The sequence below is a fragment of the Ursus maritimus genome, unplaced genomic scaffold, assembly GCF_017311325.1.
Source record: "Ursus maritimus isolate PB19 unplaced genomic scaffold, ASM1731132v1 scaffold_8, whole genome shotgun sequence".
In the NCBI taxonomy this organism is placed as follows: Eukaryota; Metazoa; Chordata; class Mammalia; order Carnivora; family Ursidae; genus Ursus; species Ursus maritimus.
The window spans coordinates 18,940,168-18,962,211 of NW_024426996.1; the positions used below are offsets into that span (position 1 = coordinate 18,940,168).

The 22,044-nt window shown below is 39.6% G+C and overlaps 1 protein-coding gene across 2 annotated transcripts in view; it reads left to right on the forward strand.

The window, feature by feature from the left end:
• The window catches only part of PRKG2 (protein kinase cGMP-dependent 2), an 81,947-nt gene extending 61,171 nt beyond the window's left edge, over nt 1-20,776 (forward strand). For both annotated transcript variants that reach the window (XM_008693277.1, XM_008693278.1), the window contains exons 14-18: nt 7,277-7,440; nt 11,006-11,128; nt 12,024-12,086; nt 18,513-18,579; nt 20,681-20,776. In XM_008693277.1, coding sequence (XP_008691499.1) covers nt 7,277-7,440; nt 11,006-11,128; nt 12,024-12,086; nt 18,513-18,579; nt 20,681-20,776 — 513 coding nt within the window. The remainder of the gene's footprint in view (nt 1-7,276; nt 7,441-11,005; nt 11,129-12,023; nt 12,087-18,512; nt 18,580-20,680) is intronic.
• Nucleotides 20,777-22,044: the final 1,268 nt, after the last annotated feature.

Genomic DNA, 22,044 nt, shown 5'->3' on the forward strand with positions numbered 1-22,044 from the left:
GTGGATTAGAAAGTATTTGGGCACCTTTACTACTATATATGAAATATCTATTTATTTATATATATACTATATATATACTATAGATATGATATGTGATATCATATATATGATATGTATATCATATATATATAGTTAGGTTCTGGTGAGGGCTCTTTCTGGTTTGAAGATGGCCGTCCTCTCACCCTGTTCTCACGTGGCAGAGAGAGATCATCTTTCTTGTGTCTCTTTACATAAGGGCACTAATCCTATTCATGAGGATGTCACCTTTGTGGCCTAATTACCTCCCAAAGGTCCCACCTCCAAATATCATTATATTGGGTATTAGAGCTTCAACATAGGAATTTTGTACAGACACAGACATTCAGTCTGTAGCACACCACATCCAGAGAATTCACTCAAGGACTTATAATACTAATCAGATGTGAATTCTTTCAGAAAGCAGTAAGACATAGTTTCCGTCTTATTCTGTGAGGCTACTGTAAACTTGGTTCTCCAAAGGAAACTCCCAGGGAAGACCAATTAATGTCCCATCTAGCTCATAGATTTAGTGTAAAAATCATAAGTAAAGTATTAGCAAACTGAATATAAATTATAATAAGACATCATAATAAAATGAATATATCTCAGGAATTCAAGCATAGTTTAACATTAAAAATTCTCTTAAACCAAATCACCATTTTAATAGATTAGAAAAGAAAAACAATTCTTTCGACCACCCAATAGATACAAAGAAAATTTTGATATGTTTCTACATTCAATTATGATAAAATCTTAGCTAACCAGGAATAGAAATAAATTTTATTAACCCAATGAAAGATACCTAACAAAAATTTGGAGCAAACACTGTACATAATGATGAAACGTTAGAAGTATGCTTTTAAAAGTCAGTGAAATAAGCACTTCTATATTTTATTGGCAGTTCTAACCCAATGGAGGAAGATATAAATAAAATTAAAAGAAAGACTGAGACATAAACAACAAAACCTATTTTCTTATGTGATATGATTATGTAGAAATCCAGACTGTAACAACAAATTTTGAAAATTAAGTGAAGAATTTAGTATGATTGCTGGTTATAAGATTAATAGTGTAAGAACTCAGTGTATTTTTAAATATCAGATATGTAGTTGATATTTAGGACTACGAATATCCTTTTAAAAAAGCCTACAGATATGTTTACATTAAAAAATAAAAATAGAATGTATCTTCAAATACGTCTAACGAAAATGTGTAAAAGCTTTATTGGGAAACTTAGACGAATTTATAGAAAGACAATAAAAACATGTAGATTAATAGGCTCATTCTCTTTCTTCTGGGCACAGAGCTAGACAACATACCCCATCTTTCCTTGTGGCCGGCTGTGGCCCTGTGGCACAGTTCTAGCTAGAGAAGTGTGAGCTGACACGCTTGTCACCACAATCAAACCTGGGTGATAGCGACCTCTGCAGATGATCTCTACACAGTCTTTATGACTTGTGGCTAAAAAACACTGAGATTTAAAGTTGGCAGAGCCATAAAGTGGAAGATGCCAGGGGTGCCCGGGTGGCTCAGTTGGTTGAGTGTCCAGCTCTTGATTTCGGCTCAGGTCAGGATCTCAGCTCAGGTCATGATTTCAGGACTGTGGGACTGAGCCCCACGTGGAGCTCTGTGCTCAGCAGGGACTCTGGGATTCTGTATCTTGGTCTCCCTCGGCCCGCCTCCCCCGCTCATACTCTCTCTCTCTCTCTTTCAAATAAAAAAAAAAAAAAAAGGAAGGAGGCTATGTTCCTGACCCACTTCTTAGAGATCCCCCTACTGCTCAAGAAAATTCATCATGAGGAGTAAATAAATGCCGAGTGTAAGCTTTTATACTTTCTTAGGTGTGTTTGTTACAGCAGCTCCAGCGTAACCCTAAGTCAGAAAGATGTAGGTTTCAAAATAGCAAGACTCAACATCATAAAGATAGGAAGAGTCTCCAAAATGATCTATAGATCAGATACACTTCAGCGGAATTCCAGCAAAGCTTTTCATGAAGTTTGGCAAACCGATTCTAAAGTTTATAAAGACTAACCAAGGGCCAAGAACAGCCAAGACATTTCTGAAGGCAAACAAGAAGAGGGTGGGAGGAAATTCTCTCAGATACCAGAATTAAATGCTGTCGTTCAAACTAATTACTAATGCGGGGGGGGGATGTGCATTAAAACCGCAGTGATTTAATACTTACAAATGGCAAAAATAAAAGTTAATCACTAAAGGACAGTAAGGGCTCAGAGCAACTGGAACTCTGTGCTGGGGAAGGGGGAGGTAATGCAGTATGATCCTTAATGAAAGTAATCTGACAACGTGTAGTAAACGTGTAGTAAAATTGAAGACACCACATCTCTGATCTTGTAATTCTACCATCTTACATGTCCCTCTGCTAGGTAACTGGAAAATGATACTAATAGAAGCATTTCGTGATAGCACACAATTAGATTTAGGACAGCTGCCCATCAGCAGCATAACGGACAAAAAAAAATCATTGCGTGTTAATTTGTGGTGTGTGATACAGCAATGAAAATAAAGGTACCCCAATATCAGTTAAATTCACAAAGATAATTTTAAATGAAAATAGGCAGTTTGCCCAATAATAGATGTAAGATTTTTCTAAAGTTCTTAAAAACAAGAGCTTATTTTACTTAAGGATCTGAAATACGTGGTAAAATTAGAAAGGAATGCGAGTACCTGACAAACCCCCAAGTCAGGGTCGTGGTGACCTGTTGGCGACGTGCAGCGGGTCGCGGGGGAGCACACGGGGCTTCTGCTGTGGCGCTGCTCCATTAAGCTGGTGGTGGCTGCGGGGGTGCCTCTATGCTCACGCTTCATACCCTGCACATGGGTCACATCCCTTTATACGTTTCAAGTTTTTCCTAACTTAACAAATAAAAGTGATTATCAGCTCCCACTATATTCTTTCTGCCAGGCCATTGTTAGCTGTACTTAGTAAGTAGTGATGAAGATTTCCCCACCAATGTGCTGAGTCTATGTTGATTTTTCTCTAAAACTCTTCTACTTCCTCATCAATTTATGTATAACGGGAAGTTCCCTTTGGAAGCTGGTTCAGGTCTCACCTCAAGCATCCACGACCTTCCTAGACTTTAATTTTCTCCTCTTTAACTTCGGGATGATATCCCTCGCTCCCCAAGCCGTTGTGAAGATCTCACATGTACATATACATAGCATTCACACATCTCATCGAAGCTGATGTTAACGGTTATCTCTTCAGATTTTTTTCGCCAAACAGGTGTTGAACATCTGCTGTGTTACAAATGCTGTAGGGGTTACAAAATGAATAAGATACAACGCTTCTCCTCAAGGAGCTAGATTGTTTCACACACAAGTAGAGGATACTGCCGCAAAAGACAGAACTGTGGGACATAAACAGGGTTAAGGTACCTCAGAGGAGAAAGGAATTGGTTCTGTGAATTCAAGGACGGCTTCAAAGAGGTGGTGGCATAGGAGATGAGCCTCCAAAGAGTTTTTCAGTTTGTGCTCATGCTTGCAGAGCTCCCCTTCAACTTGCCCACTTTCTAGTAAATGTGCAACTTGTGGGCGTGAGTCACCACACCCCCATAAAGAATGGGTTGTTGCCATGAAAGATGCATACCTTAGCCTCCCTCCCTCCCCCTCCCACCCAGTGGAAGCCATCCACGGTTGCCTGTTCTACTGGATGGACGTTGGTATCACAAGGACGTGAAATCATCTTTGCTTGTTGCAGACAGAATAAACAGATTCCATTGTACCCTTGTCTAGACTTGGGCAAAGTAGGTGCCCTGAAAATTCCACATAAATATTTTTTTGGAATGTTATGTCCCCATGAGTCATTTGGCTTAATTAGACTGGTCATTTTGTATCCATTTTTTTATGTGACCAAGGGAACCAATAGCTGACAAATTTACTGACCCAGAGAGAAACTTCTGGGAAAAAGCTAATACTTACAGGACTCAGGGACCAGCAAGCCACAATGCTAATTTTTCTATTTCTGAATGATGCAATCACCACTGCAGATTTAGAAGCATCTTAAAACTTTCTAGTTCATTAAAATCTTTGGAGGCTTGATGTTTTTAAACTCAACATCATGTAAGCTGCCTTTCATAATGGAAATTTTTTAGAGACAAGAGAAAACCTGTGTGTGGCTTCTCTGGATATTCTTCTTGAAAGCTCAGTTTTGTTAGTAGAATTAAAAAAAAAAAAGTGTGGTCTATTTTCTTGCCTTCTAGAATGATCCTTTAAAACATTAGTCAGGACATGTATAACCCTTCTCTAAATTCTCCAGTGGCCTCTTAGACCAAAAAAAATAATAATAATAATAAAATAAAATAAAAATCTGAAGTTCTTGTTGGGGTTTACCAGACCAATACATAATCTGCCCTCACTTCCTGTCTCTCTTCCCCTCACACACAGTGGCCCAGCCACACTGGCCTTCTTGCCGATCCTTAAACTTACCATTTACGTTCCCAAAAGCTAGGGCCCTCGCACTGCTCTTTCTCTGTCGGAATCACTCTTGCTCAGATTTTTACAGAGCCCTTTTTATTTCATGCAGATTCCTGCTGAAATCTGCTTAAATGCTACCTCCTCAGAGAGCCTTTTCCTGGTCACCTTACTTAAAGTAAAATTTCTGTTGATCTCCATCCCTCACTCTGCCATGTTTCCTCACAGCATATGTCACTATCTGGCATTATTATATACGATCTTCTGTTTTCATGCTTGCTCTCCTCTTTCTCTCAAATGTAATCTCTGAGAGGACTGGGGCTTTGTCTGTATCCTGGTGCTTGGTACATTCTGGTATTCAGTAGATACTCAGGGAGTGAAGGAAGGAAGGAACTTATGTTTCGGAACTTATGTTGCCTAGAAGAGAGAGTGTTAAAAAGACTGAAGCTTCGTGGTGGAAATCATGGTGGTATAAGACAGAGGTGGTGTGAATGGTCATAGAAAATACACAGAACTCGACGTTAGACGATCTGAGGCCTTCTTGATTCGGCATGCGCCTTTGGATAGGTCTGAGTGTCAGTTTCCTCTGACCAAATGGATTAGACTAAAGTTGATAGATCAAAGAAAAGTGGTAAGTTCTCATAAATCTTAAAATGTTAATATAATGATGGCCATCTCTGTGAGTCATATTCAAATACTACAAAAGCAAAACCAGCTATTCAAATTAAAATTCACCATTTTCAGAGCTCGAAAAACTTTCCTAAACATCTAATGAACACGCAATCATTTTTAAAAGGAAAACTTAAATGCAATGAAAAAAAAGGAGTTGAAAGCCTATTAAGAAACAGCAAAATATAATATTTCCATATGTGCATACACACAAATGCAATTATAAGCATTGCTTTCTTGTCTCTTAAATTTCAGTATTTATAAAATTAGCTAGGATTTTCATATTGGTTCTTTCTCTGAGGGATAAGTAGATAAGCTAATCTCAGCTGGTTACAAATTTTAATTTCATAGTATCCCCAGCATTCCCTTAGATACAATCTTTATGAGTCATTTTGTATAGATAAAAGAAAACAGTAAAATCCCACTTCAAATTAGGCTGTTTAAATTCCCTTTTTCTAATAAGGAAATCCTTGCTGTTACATGATAAGTACTAAAAAGCATTAGTGGAAAGCTAAATTTCTAAGAGATTTATTTAGGGTAAAACAAACACTTTAAATAGTAGTATTGGAATACATAAAGGAGGGCTGGATTTTATGGTTCATTGACATACTCTTTTAGGTGAGGGCCAATTTTGATATGTTAACCTTATTTATTTTTTTTACTCAATATTATTGCCATATTATTGCAATAGTCCATGTGCACAATGAAACTATTAAAATGTGCATGTTGAGGGGCGCCTGGGTAGCGCAGTCGTTAAAGCGTCTGCCTTCAGCTCAGGGCGTGATCCTGGCGATCTGGGATCGAGCCCCACATCAGGCTCTTCCGCTATGAGCCTGCTTCTTCCTCTCCCACTCCCCCTGCTGTGTTCCCTCTCTCGCTGGTTGTCTCTCTGTCACATAAATAAATAAAATCTTTAAAATGTGCATGTTGAGGCTCAGGTATAATTTGTGTGTCTGTTTCCTTCAGGGAGGTGAAGGGCGGTTTTATTAAAACAATGCCTGCGTGTATTAGAGATGGAAAGTACATGCTTAACAACGCCTGTGGGCAGAAACCAGCTGTTTGTTTTGTGGGGCGGGCTGTCGGTAACGGACACTGGCTGCGTTCAGTGAGCAAGTTCTCTTGTCCTTCCAGCCTTGCCCCCTTCTCTATTCTGTGCGCAGAGTTTGTTCATTAAATAGAGTCTCAGAGAAGTGGAGGGGCCTGTTCTGAAAAGACGGATGAGGGTAGCACCAATTCATTACCCGAGGAGGGTTCCTGATTCTCAGTCAGGCCGAGCTCAGATATCACCTCCTCTTGACATCTTCCCCAGTGGTCTTCTCCCTAATGTTCCAGAAAATAATGTATATATTTTTTGGCCCTCTGCATAATCTTCTACTCTATCATGTATCGCATGAAATAATGTTGATCGCCTATGTGTCAGTATTCCCAACACTCTGAGTTTCCCCGAGGCAACTCTGTGCGTGTAAGCCTAGTACAGAGCCTGGCCGATAGTGGGTCCTGACTGTGTCTTTTCAGAACAGGTAAGTTCCTGCAGGTGCTATTCACCACTGACCTGCCAGAGAAGGACTCGAAGTGTCCATAGGCTGGCCAAAGTTGAGAAGAGGTGATCCTGGCTTTTTTGTTGGAATGCCAAAATGTAAAGGGTGCAGACATTGTGCATGTTGGTTTTTAAAGATAGACCAGAATTTTAAGACTCCCTTTTTCTCAACAATGGTCTCTTTCCCAAACTCTCAATTTTGTTATTACTTTTCTTTTCATGATGGAGCTTGAAGTGCACCAAGGTCTATCACTTCCCCTTTCTCTCCTCTTCCTCATGAATGCCACCATTGATTAGAAAATTATCTGTCTGCATGCTCTGAGCTGTACATTTGTTGTGATGGTCTAGCCATTCTTTGCTAACCATTCTTCTCATCTTCTAGGGGTCATGGGCATAAAGGTGTGTGCATGGAACTTCCTCCAGTGTAACTAGATTTATACCTGGTCCTGCAAAAGAATAAATGTGAGGGTCAGTGGTGTGTGTGCATGTGTGTATGTGTGTGTGTGTCTGTATGAAGGGGAGGGTGGAGGTATAGACAGAAGGTAGGAGAAGTTAGCGGGAGACGTAAAGAAGAGCATGAGTTTTATGGTCTCTGAAAATGTCTTTGACATTCTTTTCCAGGTTGACTTTGGATTTGCGAAGAAAATAGGATCTGGACAGAAAACGTGGACATTCTGCGGAACTCCAGAGTATGTAGCCCCCGAGGTCATTCTCAACAAAGGACATGACTTCAGCGTGGATTTTTGGTCTCTGGGAATTCTGGTGTATGAGCTCCTAACCGGCAAGTAAGTACCTTCAGTTCACAGAAGTGCCACAATAATTTACTAACGATAACAAATATATAACTTAAGGGTTTAACATGTTAGAAATGTTTTTGATCAAGTGTGATGACTCTTTCCCTTTGTATATTTTACATATAGCATGCTTGCTGGTTTGTAAAGTGGAGAAAACATTCAGGAAGGCACAGGAAAGAAGTACAGGATCGCTTTGGTTTACCTAAAATGGCGAGGCCTGTTATTACAGATAGCCTGTTAAATGTGTGAAGATTGTGGCAATTCCGTTTTAAGAATAAGGAGAAGAATTGAGGCTGTGGGCTGTAATTACTTCCTCTCATATTCCTCTCATATATATTTTTCGTAATTGAGAAAAGAGTATTCATGTTTCAATTAAATCCATTAAACAATGAAACTAAATTTAGCTGAGTTCTTCCATCTTCCCAATAAATCATTAACCAGAAAAGCCAAGAGAAAGGAACGTTGCTGGATTTAAATTTTAATCTCCTTGTCAACTGCTTTCTAGAGGTGCTAATGAACAGAGACCAGATACAGCAGGAGGGGTAGCAGTTCAAATTGAATTATCACCCCTGGAGGGATTAAAGGGCTATATTAATGAATCCAGGATCCCAAATATTCCACATGTGTGCACACATACACATGTGGGCACATGCATTTTCACACAAACACACACACACACGCTCTATATAATATCACCTCACATCGTGAAGCACTTTACAGTTTACAAAGCTCTTACGTGGGTATCATCTAGTTTAGTTTTCACGAATTTGTGTGGAAGTTAAAGAAGGAATTTTTATTGTTTTATGACTTAAATGTTATGGATTAGACAGCCAGGACAGAAAGCTACCCGCTTAAGGTCAGGGATTTGATCCCAGATCTTCTAACCCTAAATGTGACACACTTTCCATTACACGCCTGTGCCTTATCCATATGCATTTTTAGTATAATGCGTCGACATCCTCCCGGGATCCAGTTCAGTTTTCACCCTCTGTTTCTCATCAACTGATTTGATCATCCTTAGAAACCTTTATAAGCAAATATTCTCAGTCTTATTTTCAGAGAGGATTTGCATATGGAATGGCATATGAAATGCTGGGATGAGCCCTTTGATAGGGATTCAAGTCTTAACACATATTTAAAAAGAGTTTCATCAAATCTGGAACTTTTATACCACAGATTTCTAATGTTAGATCACCTGTGGCTATATTCAACCTCCTTGTCCACATGCATTGAGCAAACAGATATGAAAGATTATTTTATATTATCTGTATTCAGTTTCAAATAGTCATTGCTTAAGATTTTGATGGAAAGAAGAGAAAATTTTCCAGACTGTCATTCAGAGAGAAAGTTGCTTCCAGTCTTGGGACATAAGGAGTTCTATTTCAAGAATTTGTTCCTCGTCCCTGGGAAATTTGTCAGCTGCATTGCTACGAAATACATGATGGTTGGTGTAGGTAACTAGGGAATATACAACTCAGTCTTTATCAACTGAAATAAGTTTCTGCAAGGAATAAGGAAATAAAGTGAGGGAATGAGGAAGGGGGGATCCCCAATAACTTGGAGTTGTTAAAGTGGCTTCGAACTGTCAAGAAGTTAAGAAATTGTTCTTGTAAAGGTTTTCACGGTAGGGCATGAGAAAATTTAGTTTTAAATGCCCTGAACTCTAGGGAGTCAGGAGGTAAATAAAAATGAGAAAAAAGAACTAAAACACAACACAACAAACGCAGCATAATTGTAAATATAGAAGTATTGAAAATATAGCAGTGCTTTTTGTTTCATACCTCATTTTCTTTCTTTCTTTCTTTCTTTCTTTCTTTCTTTCTTTCTTTCTTTTTTTTTGTACCTTATTTTCTTCACAAGCAAGACATAGATTGTTGCGAATTGTTGCACCAACCTCATTTCAAGTTTATTCCTGAGAGCGGGAACTCAGTATCCAAAGGTCTTCAAGCATGGCCAAGATAGAGCAGAGTAGTTCATGAAAGTCATCTTCAATTTTCAGAAAGTAAATGACACAGTAGAATAAAGTGTTTTTAATAGCAAAGCGTGTGAGTTAAAACGTTACCCAAATTCAGTGGTCAATTCCCAATGCCTTCTTACCTTAGCCACACTTCCCCTGAAGTGCTCTCTTCACATGGCTTCTAGGACCTTCCTTTCATGTCTTTCCCCACACTGGGGACTCCATCTCTGTCTTCATTGCTGGACCCTTCTTATCCTCCTGACCTCTCCACATTGGGCCACTTCAGTCCTTGATCTCTTTTCCATCTACCCACTCCTTGGCTGATATCGTCAAGTCCATGGCCAGAAATCCTGTCTGATGATGCCCCACAATCCTGCCTCCAGCTCTGACCTCTTTCCTGAATACCAGACTCACAAATTCAGCTGCCTGCATAGCATCTCTTTATGGACATTTAAAACCTAACTCCATTTGGACATTTCAGAATCTGCTCTGGACCTCTGGACCCCCACTTCCGGCCCCTGCTCCAGCCGTTCTTCTCTTAGTAAGCAATAGCTCCATTCCGTAGGTCAAAACACTTTGGCGTCATTCTAGAATCCTTTCTTTCTCCTACACACCACATTCACCGTGTTGGCAAATCCTATTGGCTTTACCATCTAAATAGATACAGAAGCCAAGCACATCTCACCACCTTCACTTCTACCTTCCGAGTTGAGGCCACCAGGCCTTCCTTCCCCCACTGCTGGCACCATCACAGGTCATTTTTGATACATTTTTTTTTTTTTTTTTAAAAAGCTTACTCCGAGGGGCGCCTGGGTGGCTCAGTCCCTAAGCGTCTGCCTTTGGCTCAGGGCATGATCCCAGGGTCCTGGGATCGAGCCCCGCATCGGGCTCCCTGCTCCACTGGGAGCCTGCTTCTTCATCTCCCACTCCCCCTGCTTGTGTTCCCTCTCTCGCTGGCTGTGTCTCTCTCTGTCAAATAAATAAATAAAATCTTTAAAAAAAAATTAAAAAAGCTTACTCTGACTGCTGTAAACTCTGCCATCTGACTCAAAGCACATTCCTAGGCCCTTAGCATCACCCACTAGCTGCACATGATATGGCCCTCATTGCTTCTACTCCTCTCCTGCTTCCTTACTTTCCCCCCAGCAAACCAGCCCTCCTCACTGTTTCCGGAACAACCCACACCACTCCTGACTCCTAGCCTTTGTACTGTTGTCTTTGAATCTTTTGCTTACAGATAATGGTGTGGCTCATTCCCTCCTTCTCTTCATTGATAACCACTGCTCAATTGTCAACTTATGAAAGAGGCTTTTCCCATATATCAGGTTTAAGAAAGTCACACCTTTCTCTGTCACTGTGTCCCCTCCTTTATTTTTCTTTGTAGTGATTATCACCAACTAACAAATTACCTGTATGTGTGTATGTGTGATTTGTTAAGTGATATGAAATCAATGAAATTATTTTCTAGCATATATCCAGACTTTTTTATACAACGACTAATGAGAAAGAAGGAAGGAGGAAGGGAAGAAAAGGAAAGAACGTCAGTTGTAAATGTGTCTGAAACGTTGGTCCTAATGTCCTATTTTGGCTATTCTCCAGCCCTCCCTTTTCCGGGATTGACCAAATGATGACCTACAATCTGATTCTCAAAGGAATTGAAAAAATGGATTTTCCCAGAAAGATCACAAGACGACCTGAGGATTTGATTCGGAGGCTTTGCAGGTGAGAATGAAAATTAAAACCCCTAGTTCTTGGGGAAGTGTGAGGTCTTCTCATTTCTGTGTCCACACAATTTAAAATTAGGTATGCATTTACTTTTTGTACTTTTCCCTGTAGCTAAGTTATATATAAAGAAAATCATTTTTTTATTAGGAGTTTGCGTTTACTTCATGCTGCAGAACCAGAATACCTACGTAAGAGAGATCTGCAGCTGTCAGCCTATCTTTGGGACTCATCTTTATCTGTACGCGGGCAAAAAGAACATTAGTTTAATAACGGAGTAATTAAGTTACAACCTTGTTCTTTTGGGAGAAAATCAGTGGTGGTGATAAAGTGTTGCTACTTGCCCTCTGTCAGTCTTCATTTTAAAACACAGTACCTCTCTGGCCTTATTTTTAATTATACCACATTTCTATTTACCCTTAAAAGTATTATATCGGAGAACAAAAGACTTCTGGAATTTGTGTTTAAACTTTGTCACTGTTTTCTTTTTTTTGCACATTTGAACTTTTTTAAAAAGCATTAGCATTTAGTAAATTTAGAACGTGAAACCTAGTTGTGGGTTGCCAACAGAAATCTCTGCATGTTTCTAAGATTCCAGCTCAGATGGAAATGATTCTCTAAAGCTTTCCCTGTTTTTCTCAGCAAAGTTGGTAAGATAGCATCCTTATTCATAGCTCATTTGAAGCACTAGGGTGTGTGTGTGTGTGCGTGTGTGTATACATGCCCCCGGAGAGGGGCATGTGTTTTTCATTTTCCTATACTCAGCTGCTTGGTCTATGAATATTGTTGAATAAATGAATGAATAAATACGTAAAGAAAAAAATGTTAAATTTTAATTTAAAATTCACTGAAGCATAATTATTATAAATTGCCTGTCAAAAAAATTTTATTTTAGGCAAAATCCAACAGAAAGACTTGGAAATCTGAAAAATGGAATCAATGACATTAAGAAACACAGGTATGGAGCTGTTACTCGGCCCAGAAAAAAATAGAAATTCATAGAAAAATGTAATCTTGAAGCTTTCGTTGTAGGTCACAAGGGCCCCTTTACAGATGTTCAATTTTTCCTTTTTGGTGTTTTATTTTTAATTTGTGTTTTACTAGCTGCAGTTACAATAATCAGTCTCAGGGTAATTTCTCTAATGCTGAAAATTCACATTAAGAATGGATGATTCTAAAACAAGTGACAAAATCACATCTTTAAGTTATAGCGACTTAGCTTTTTATACACTGCTATTTTTATTTTTTATTTTTATGTTTATTTTTAAAGTAGGTTCCGCACTGGATGCAGAGCTCCATGCAGGGCTTAAACTCACAAGCCCAAGACCAAGACCTGAGCTGAGATCAAGAGTCGGACACTTAACCAACTGAGCCACCCAGGAACCCCTTATTATTTTTTAAAAATATCAACTTCGGGGCGCCTGGGTGGCTCATTCGTTAAGCACCTGCCTTCGGCTCAGGGGGCCTGATCCCGGTGTTCTGGGATCGAGGCCCACATCGGGCTCCCTGCTCCGCTGGGAGCCTGCTTCTTCCTCTCCCACTCTCCCTGCTTGTGTTCCCTCTCTCGCTGGCTGTCTCTCTCTCTCTGTCAAATACATAAATAAAATCTTTTAAAAAAATCAACTTGGATTCTATAGAGGATTTAAGCTTTAATTTTGACCTTTGATTTGTGATTAAAATACAATAAAGTCACTGTTGTCAATGTTAAAGAGAAATCAACTGTTAAATAGTATCCTATTTCAGTTTTAGTTAATAATATCTACTTATTTTAAATACAATTTTCCTTTGACTGGCTCTACAAATTTTGAAGCCTAGTATTGTATTTTACGTTTGGGGTAAAGTACCTTGATTTCCACAAAACCTCAAACTATGTTTTAGCCTTATACAATAATCTAACACGCATCTTTGCAGTTCTGTGGATTTCTAAAGCTGGCCGTCAGAACCATTGATAATTTCCATGAATTATCCTCTTTGATTTGGTTTAATATGTGGAGTTCAAGCCTTGCAGATTTTTAAAACAATTGATGCTTCGCTGAATCCTGCAGTCCTCAAAATGTTTTAATTTTGCTCACGGTATACAAAAAATATCACCTACTGATAGTACTATTGATAATAGAAAAACTAAATTGGAGAATGTCATCATTGAAAACGTGAACACACTGAAGTTTCTGTTCAGCAAAGAAAACACCTTTCAGTATTTCATTCCTATCTGGATATTTTTTACTGAAGAACTAGAGGCACAGAACACAGTGGGGAAATAAAGGGAGAGAAGTTTCTGAATAGAAACACTATTCATTTTGCTTAACAGTCGTGGTGCAGCTTAAAAAAAAAAAAAATCCCCAGGCTGCCAGCCCTGCTCTATCTATTCATGAACTTACTTGAAATAAAGCCATGTATTCAACATTGTACATTCCTATTGGGCTTTGCCTTAAGGGTGTGTTAGGAGGGAGGGAGGGCGATAAAGGCACCCATCCGTGCGTTTTATAGACGTCAAAATGCTCATAGGATTTTTATTGTTCTTTGTCATCTTTGGATTGCCTTCAGTGTAAAGCTCCTTTTATATCATAGATTCCCATTTATCTTTCTTTCTCCATGCTGTTATCACAATTTCTTTTCTCATTATAAAATGACACGTAAACACACTATTCATACTGAGCAAACAAGTGTCCTGTCGATGAAAGTCATTCCTCCAATGTATTTTCCTCCTTTTGCTCCGGTGGTGGTTGGGTTAACAGGCTCTGGTTTTATCTTTCCTTTCTTATTTACCTGAGGCTCATTTCAATGTAGCTGTCAAATTGTGATTGGGTGCGCATGCAAATTGAGCTAAAGGATTTTCTCACCTCAGCAAGGTAATGAAGAATTTTGAATTTTCTTCCCTGTAGGGATTAATTTGCCCACTCTTCTTAACAGCCAGGATGTTCTTGGCCACGTAAGGGTAGATTCAGAGTGCAGTGCGTGGGGTAGACTTTAGTAATAAGATAGACCAAATTTATACAGTGCCTTTCAGTGAGCCCAGGGAGCTCAAAGACATTATTTCATCTGATTTTCCTACTACGTCTTAAGATACAAAGCTGAGGTGGGGGGGGGGCAGGGACCTGAAAAACAGATCTCTTCCTGCCTTTAAGTAGGAGTGCTCTAAAACCTTCCATAAGTCTTCAAGTCTTACAGCTTCTCTACTCTATATACTCTTGGAATTAAAAAGAAAATCTTTCTGAAATGTGCCATCGGATTTTCCTACTGTTCTCTAAAGAAAAATGTGTGCTTTTTTCTCAGACGACCATTCATTTGAACTTCCTATTAAAAGACAATACAATTTAACATGGCAACCGTGTTATGTTTGTCCATTCTGAGTTAAATCATCTTAACTAAACAGAATCAGATGTCCTCCCTCCCCTATTCCTGAGCTAACATATAAACTAGGCACCGATCGTGTCTCCCAACACCTATCTGAAAAGAGGGATAATATGTTTGTAGGGTGCAATTAAATCTTTCCTGCTAGATAGAGGAATAATTTGTTTCAAGTGCCTTAATGTTACCTTTAATATTTCTAGCCGCTAAAATTACTTTCAAGAATAGCTTCTACCAGTCTTCTAAAAATGAAGAAACAATTTATGTGCCATTGCTGCTAATATTTCTTTGGTGAATATTTTTTACACATGAATGCATCCTGGCACTTGCGTTACTTAAAATGTGGTTAGTGTCAAAAGGCCAAGTGTTAAGTGAATGGCCACTCATGTTAAGTAAATATTGCCATAAATCAAATTGTAACAAGTACTCAGTAAGAAATGTATAGGCTCTTTGATTCAATAGGGTAACAGTAATGATTTTTATTAATATTTATGGAGTAGCTTCTGGGTAGAGAGCACCGTAAAATATGTTAAAAGAAATTGTGGCAGTGTTTGGTGGCAAAAGAAAAGAATCCACATAACTGTGCATCTAGAAATCCCTAAAAAATGAGGCTTCAGTCTATGCAAAGAAGCTGATGGGTGGATCAAGGAGAGGACTCTGTGGTTTTGTAGCAAGGACAGGGGAAGCCTTACAGCCCAGGCTGCTGTCTGACTTTCACTCTTTGGTTAGTGTCTCAGCAGCTTATACTAAAATGGCACCTTGGGTTAAGAATGGCATCTGAAATGGAATGTACTAGAGCCTTCCCTCTGTTCATAGTACTTTTTCTCTTGCTAAGCTTAGACTTGGAATGGGAAATCCAGTAAAGGACTGAATGAAAACCCAACTCCAGGGGTGAGAAGAGATTAGAAAAGATGGAAGAGCATCATTTTTGGTGAGGCTGACAGACAGGAGTGTGACAGCCACCCAAATTTCCTGGCCCTCAGCCTCACACCTCTACCACTCTGCCTCATCGCAACCCCCTGTGGTCGTGCTCCACATACTAGCCGGAATTATCTTCTGGAAGTGTACTTAGATTCCATCGTTTCCTTACAACTTTCTAATGGCTTTCCTTTAAGCATAAAATCCTGATTCCGTACTGTATTCTACGAGGCCTGCATGGTCTGGCCTCTGGCCTGTTCTCAGTTCTCAGATACTTCTTTTTTTTTTCCTAGTTTCCTCTCCATTCACCACACTTCAGCTCGTTTCTATTACGCTCTTCCATTTAAAAGGGCCTGGGATAAAGGAGATGTGATATAGATAGATAGATGATAGATAGATGATAGATAGATAGATAGATAGATAGATAGATAGATAGATCTCACAAGTCTTCCATGGCTATCCCCTTGTCTTCATTCTAGCCACTCCCAACCCATCCCATCCCAGTCACCAGCCACCAGTTTATTCTACCTTATCTTCCTAGTACTTACTAGTATCTGAAATTTTGTTCACTTGTTTTTTTTTTTTTTTTTTTTTTTTTTTGTCACTTGCTACCAAAATAAAAATATCTTAAAAGCAGGATCTTTGTTCTTTTCGATGCCTGGGACCACACTGACTTTCTGTAAATTTTGTTGGCTAGTGGACTTGACGTCACTGTCCCAGTAGAAAAGATCAGTGGGTATAAGACAGTATTATTCCATGTTCCTTATAAGATCCTGAAAGACAGAATACATTGTTTATGTCCAAGAGAAGCAAGGCCTCCCCACTTCTGCTGTTGTATTTCCAGGCCACCAAGTTTGATGTGTGTCCTAAAGACCAGATCATTTCTGGTCTTCAATGATCTGGAAGCATTAATGATGCTTAGATTAACTAGATTAATTATGTGGAAGCAATAAATGAAAGAAACTTCATCTGGCTATCAGCTTAACCTCATTACAGATTATTGTAAGATACCTTTATATCTTGGAGCTTTTTGCATATGTATCACCAGGAACATCACCACCAAGGCAGTGTGATGTTCCAAGATGTGATAGTAAGAGGCTCCGTGCAAGTGTGTTTTCTTGCAGAGTCATTCAGTTATTCAACATTTATGGGAGCCTGGTTTGATGACAAGTCCTGCTCCACGTGTGAGGGACACAGAAGGAAAGGAAACAGATGAAAATCCTTGCCCTCGTGGAGCTAGCATTCTAGTGGGGAAGACAGAGTCAACAGGATAACTAAGTAAAGTATATGGCAGACACATCTGAGAGGAGTAAGAGCTAAGGGGAGAACTAAAGCAGGAAGGAGGATAGGAAGGGAGGGGGAGGGGAGAGGGAGGTGAAATATTACTTTGGATGGTCAAAGAAGGTTTCACTAAGAAAATGATCTTTGAGAAAAGACCTGAAGGTGTTGGGGGAACAAACCCTGTGAAAATCTGGGGAAGGAACCATCTAGCTTTGAGGGCAAAGGTCTGAACATGGGAGCATCTAGCTTGTTGAAATGGGGTTTGGGGGGGTGGTGGAAAAGGTGGTGTTCAAGGCCTTAGGGGTTATCGGAAAGGCTTTGCCTTTCATACTGAGCAAAATGGGAAGCACTGGGGGGGAGGGGGTTGAACAAAGGCCTGATGTGACCTGACTTCTGTTTTAAATGATCGCACTTGCTGCTTGGTTATTTCCCATGGACAAAAGCAGGAGGACCTATTAGGAGGTTATTATAATAATACAGGGGAGGAATAGTGGTGGCTTGGCCCATGCTGGCAGAGTGAAGGTGATCAGAGTTTTTCGGATTCTGATTCAGATATATTTTGGAGGTAACACTGACAAGATCTGCATGTGGACTGAGGTAGGGTGTGAGAGGAAAGATAACTCAAGGTCTTTGGTTTGAGCAACTGAAAGAGTCAAGGCCAGTTCCTTGGGGAACATTTGGAGCTACAGCGTGGGCCAGATGCATGCTAGATGCAGGTTAGACACCCACTCGGGAGATGAGGAATGGCAGCTGTAGCTATTAGCCTAGGAAGCAATTGGGGCGTCTTGATTGGAAATAGAAATAGTAAGCAGCAGATATAAAAATGCTATCTAAAGCCGCAAGACTGAATGAGATAACCCAGGAAGTGAGTAGTTGAAAAAAGAGCTCCAAGGACTGAGGCCCTGGAGCACACCAGCTTCCTATGGAAATGGCAGTGGGAAACAAAGGAGAGCTCCCAAGAAGGTAGGAGAATAGCACGTCCTGCAAGCCGAGTGAAAAAAGTATTTCAGAAAGTGTGAGTAATGAATGGTGGCAAATGCTCCTGGGGGAAGTAAGACAAAACTGAGACTTGAGGAGATTCACAGAAGTGGAGGGGGTGGATGCTGATTGTAGCGTGGCCAGGAGAAAATAGGTAAGTAGAGTGACTGGATAACTTCCAAGGAGTTTTCCTCCTGTGGGAGGAGAGAAACAAAGTGGAAGTTGAATGGGCGCTCAGGTCAAAGGAGGGTGTTTTGTGGTTGGAGGAAATGAAATGTCTCCATACTGATGGGAATGATCTAGCAGGTAGACATTGAAGATTCAAGTGAGAGGAGAATGGCAGGAGCATGCCTTTGAATAGAGGAGTCCACAGGATCAAGCACGCAGTGCAGGAGCTGAGCTGACCTTCCCTAGAAGCAAAGGCACTGAACTCATGGTGCATGAAAGACGGGAGCACACAGATGTGGACAGGCAGGCAGATAGACTGGAAGAAAATTGTAGCAGCTCAGTTTTTTCAGTGAAATAGGAAGTCAGGTCATCATTTGGTTGGGCGGGGGTTGCTGGACGTTTGAGGAGAGAGGACAAAGTATGAATTATGAGCCTAAGGGAATGTGACAGTGAGTGGGACAACAGGGAAATCTAGACCAATTTCTGGGCAGCCTGAACTACCCCCTGGAGGTTAGTGGGCATGGATTTAACGTGAGACCAGACAACCAGCGTGGTTATTCTCCCCCCCCCCCCATTTGCAGCTGCATTGTTGCGGGCAGGGAGAGGGCAACAAAATGGACTGACAGCTAACTTGACTTGCTGATAGTTTATCAGGCAAGTAATATTCTTTTGTTCTGTTTTTACTTCTCAGGTGGTTAAATGGTTTTAATTGGGAGGGACTGAAAGCCCGGAACCTTCCGTCACCTTTACAGAGAGAGGTATGGTATCCGCTATATTACTTTCTTGATTTTTTTCTAGTTTTTGTTTTCGTAAACAGAGTATGGGTGTGTTTTTGTGCACCACATTTTAGATTTTTAAAGTACTTTTTAAAAAAAATAAGTGAAAATGCCATAGCAATTGTTATTATAGGGACTAAATAGTATTTCTTATTTGATGGAGATCAGCTCAGCTCTCAGGAACCAATTACATATAAACCAAAGTCCCCAGGTAGTCAGTGTTGGTCAGGCTAACAGAGGACTCTAGAAGCATAATATGAATCATACTGTGATTTAAAATTTTCTAGTTAGCCACAGGTAAAATGAAGCAGGCGAAATTAATTTTAATGATTATAATGTATCAAAAAATTGTCATTTTGCTATGCAGTCAACATAAAATATTAATGAGACGTCACATTCATTTTTCTGTACTGTTTTTGAAATCCCAAATGGATTTTACAGCAGTCTCAACTTGGACTAGCCACCTTTGGGGTGCTCAATCACCACCTGTTGCTGGTGGGACAGCACAGCTCGAGAGAAAACAGAACATCTGCTAACTTAGGGTAAGGGAGGGTGGGAGAGCAGAGAATGACTCAGGAATGGCCTCGTCAACACCCTCTAGATTCTATGCTATGTTCTCCTTGAAGGAATTTTCAAAGCATTTTTAGATTGACATCCTGATTTTTTCATCGTATGTTTATATTGTTATGGAGGACGTGATTTCTACTATGTTGTAAATATTGACATTTTAAAATAAAACATTACTCCCTTAAATATATGTAATGTAATCAGAATACCAGTGAGATTGGATGCCCATCAGCTGTTTAAAATCTACAGACAGCAAAATTACATAATTCCTTTTCCTCTCTGAATTTATATTTTTATATTTCCCTCCCATTTTCCCTAAAAAGTTTCATCTTATGTAAAAATATTGTTATGCCTGCAAATATTTGATTATTCTTTAAATGGCTTTCAACTATAGTTTTCTAAATTTTAAAATTCCTGTGACAACACACATATTTATTTGGATTCAGTTGTAACTACATTTTTATAGCATGGAGTATCAAAGAATAGAAATAGGTTGCAAAATTTAAAAGCAAGTATTTAAGAAATATTTCTTGAAAAGAAATTATTTATGTACCGGGGGGAAATGTTACTTATTAAAAAAAAATGGGATCAGGCCCCACATCAATTCTATTCCTTTTTAAAATTATACAGCGTTAAGTGCTGAAAGTTGTGTTCGCATAAATAAGTAACTGGAGTGGAGGGTTTTATACGAGCAATGTCGCTTTGAATGCCTTCTGAGTGATCTCCCCACTCTCCCAAAAAACACATTATGATTTATCATAAGTAGTATTTTTACTGATTTACCAGCTAAGAATTCAATCAGGTACTTTAAAAATTTGTTTGAAAGCAAAGAATTGAAAACCACCTGATTGGCAAAATAGTTTAATTCCAGAATTGTTTCACTCTTTCAACAGGGTCAATAATGTTTTGAACTAACCCTTTGTTTGGCATTCTGGAAATTTTATATGGGTCAATTAAGCATATAAAAGTTTTAAGGTGGTTGTGACAAATTTTGATGTTTTTCGAAGATTTTACTTATTTGTTTGAGAGAGAGAGCAAGCGCAAGGAGCAGGGGGAGGGAGAAGCAGTCTCCCCGCTGAGCAGGGAGCCCAACCTGGGGCTTAATCCCAGGACCCTGGGATCATGATCTGAGCTGAAGGCAGACGCTTAACTGACCGAGCCACCCAGATGCCCCAGATTTTGATTTTTTAAAAATATTTGCTTTTAAAATGTTTTTTTAATCTGAAAAAAAAAAAAAAAGATACCATTTCTGTCAGCTTTTCCTTTGGACATACCTCCTCAGGCCAGGTAGCCTCTGTTGAATGTAATGCAGTGACTGGATCCATTTGGTCTAAAGGGGAGATCTCAGAGGCTGAGAGTGTGACTCAAAAATGGTAATTGGTCATCTTGTCCTTACATGTAACTTACCAGTGGTTGCAGGATAAAAGCTGTGTTCAGATATAAAAAGCATTACCCACATATAACAACATGCTTAGTCAACATTACCCTCACCTTTGGTCTAATTCTTCTCTGTTAGCTCAGTGGACCCACAGACCACAGCTACTTCGACAAGTATCCCCCGGAAAAGGGAGTGCCTCCAGATGAGCTGTCAGGCTGGGATAAAGACTTTTGACAGAAGAAAAGATGATTATTGCCTCTATATCCAGAAGAGGACGATAAGGACCAATAACCCAATAGTGATCATCTCTCTCTTTGGAGTATTAGAATGTCTTTGGGGAGACCATCAGGGAAGAGGAATCTCTGCCCGTGAGCTGGGTGGACAATGTGGATATGAAGGTGGTTCTGAGCTATAATGTCTCATTTAGATGCTCTGAATTATTCATGTATTCTATTCTTTGCTTTTCTCAAATGTTGGAGGCTATTCTCTTCCCCTCTCCACAGTCAGAACCATTTTCGTTGAGGGGACATCATTTTCTCTGCAATCTATTGCTCCATCCCAATCATACTTGTCTCCTTTGAGTCCTAATAAGGTGTAAATTGTGTCCTGCCTTTGAGCAACTAAGTCATGCAAATGGAAGGAAGAACAAGGGTAAACTTTGGAAGACTTCCCCTACTCTCAACAATTCATGTAAGCATTACGGCATCTCAAAGCCGTGGTTTGTAGAAATCTTCGTAGTCGGTAGAAGCTCTTGATTTTCACCTGCATTCAACCTAGAAACATAGTAACATGCTCCTGACACTAGTCTGGGGAAAGACAAATTTAAATATTAGTCAGTGGTACCGCTTCCTAACGGAAGTGAGTTAATTCACCCAGCCAGTAATAATATTCCATTGGGGAACTTGGAAAAAATAAAGCAAAAAATATTTTTCGTTCTCCTGTGACCAGCTGTGATACCTCAGAGACTTTTCAAAAGCCTTGTTAAAGGTAGTTATAATGTGTGGTTAGGCGATGGGCCTTTGGAAAGGTTTTATCTTATATGCTAAATATTTTCGTAATCAAAGTAGAAGACACACAGGCACAAAATTGTGAAGGCTTCTCCTTCCCATTAAATATGGAGGAGAATGATTTCTAATAGGTAAGGCTGCTGACTCTTTAAAACTGAGATATTTTGGCTAGTTCTGTGTTTGTTGCCATTAATAAATCAAGAGTATAGATATCCACAGTTAATTTTTAATGAAAATCTCATCGGCTCACATTGATTCCTTGTAATCACTGTTGCATCAATAACTCTTTTTAAAGAGATTGAAGTCACGGATATGTTTATAATTTTAGATTTGTAAGGTAGGCAAGCTGCTGGGGAAGTGATGGGACTTAAGTAAAAGGGACATCCAGCATGTGCCCTCCTGTCTCCTCCTTGCAAACTTCCAGATTATGAATAGACTAGTTTCAGTGGCACTGGATACCAGCGCCGAAGAACTTTACTAGAGAATGTTGTCGAG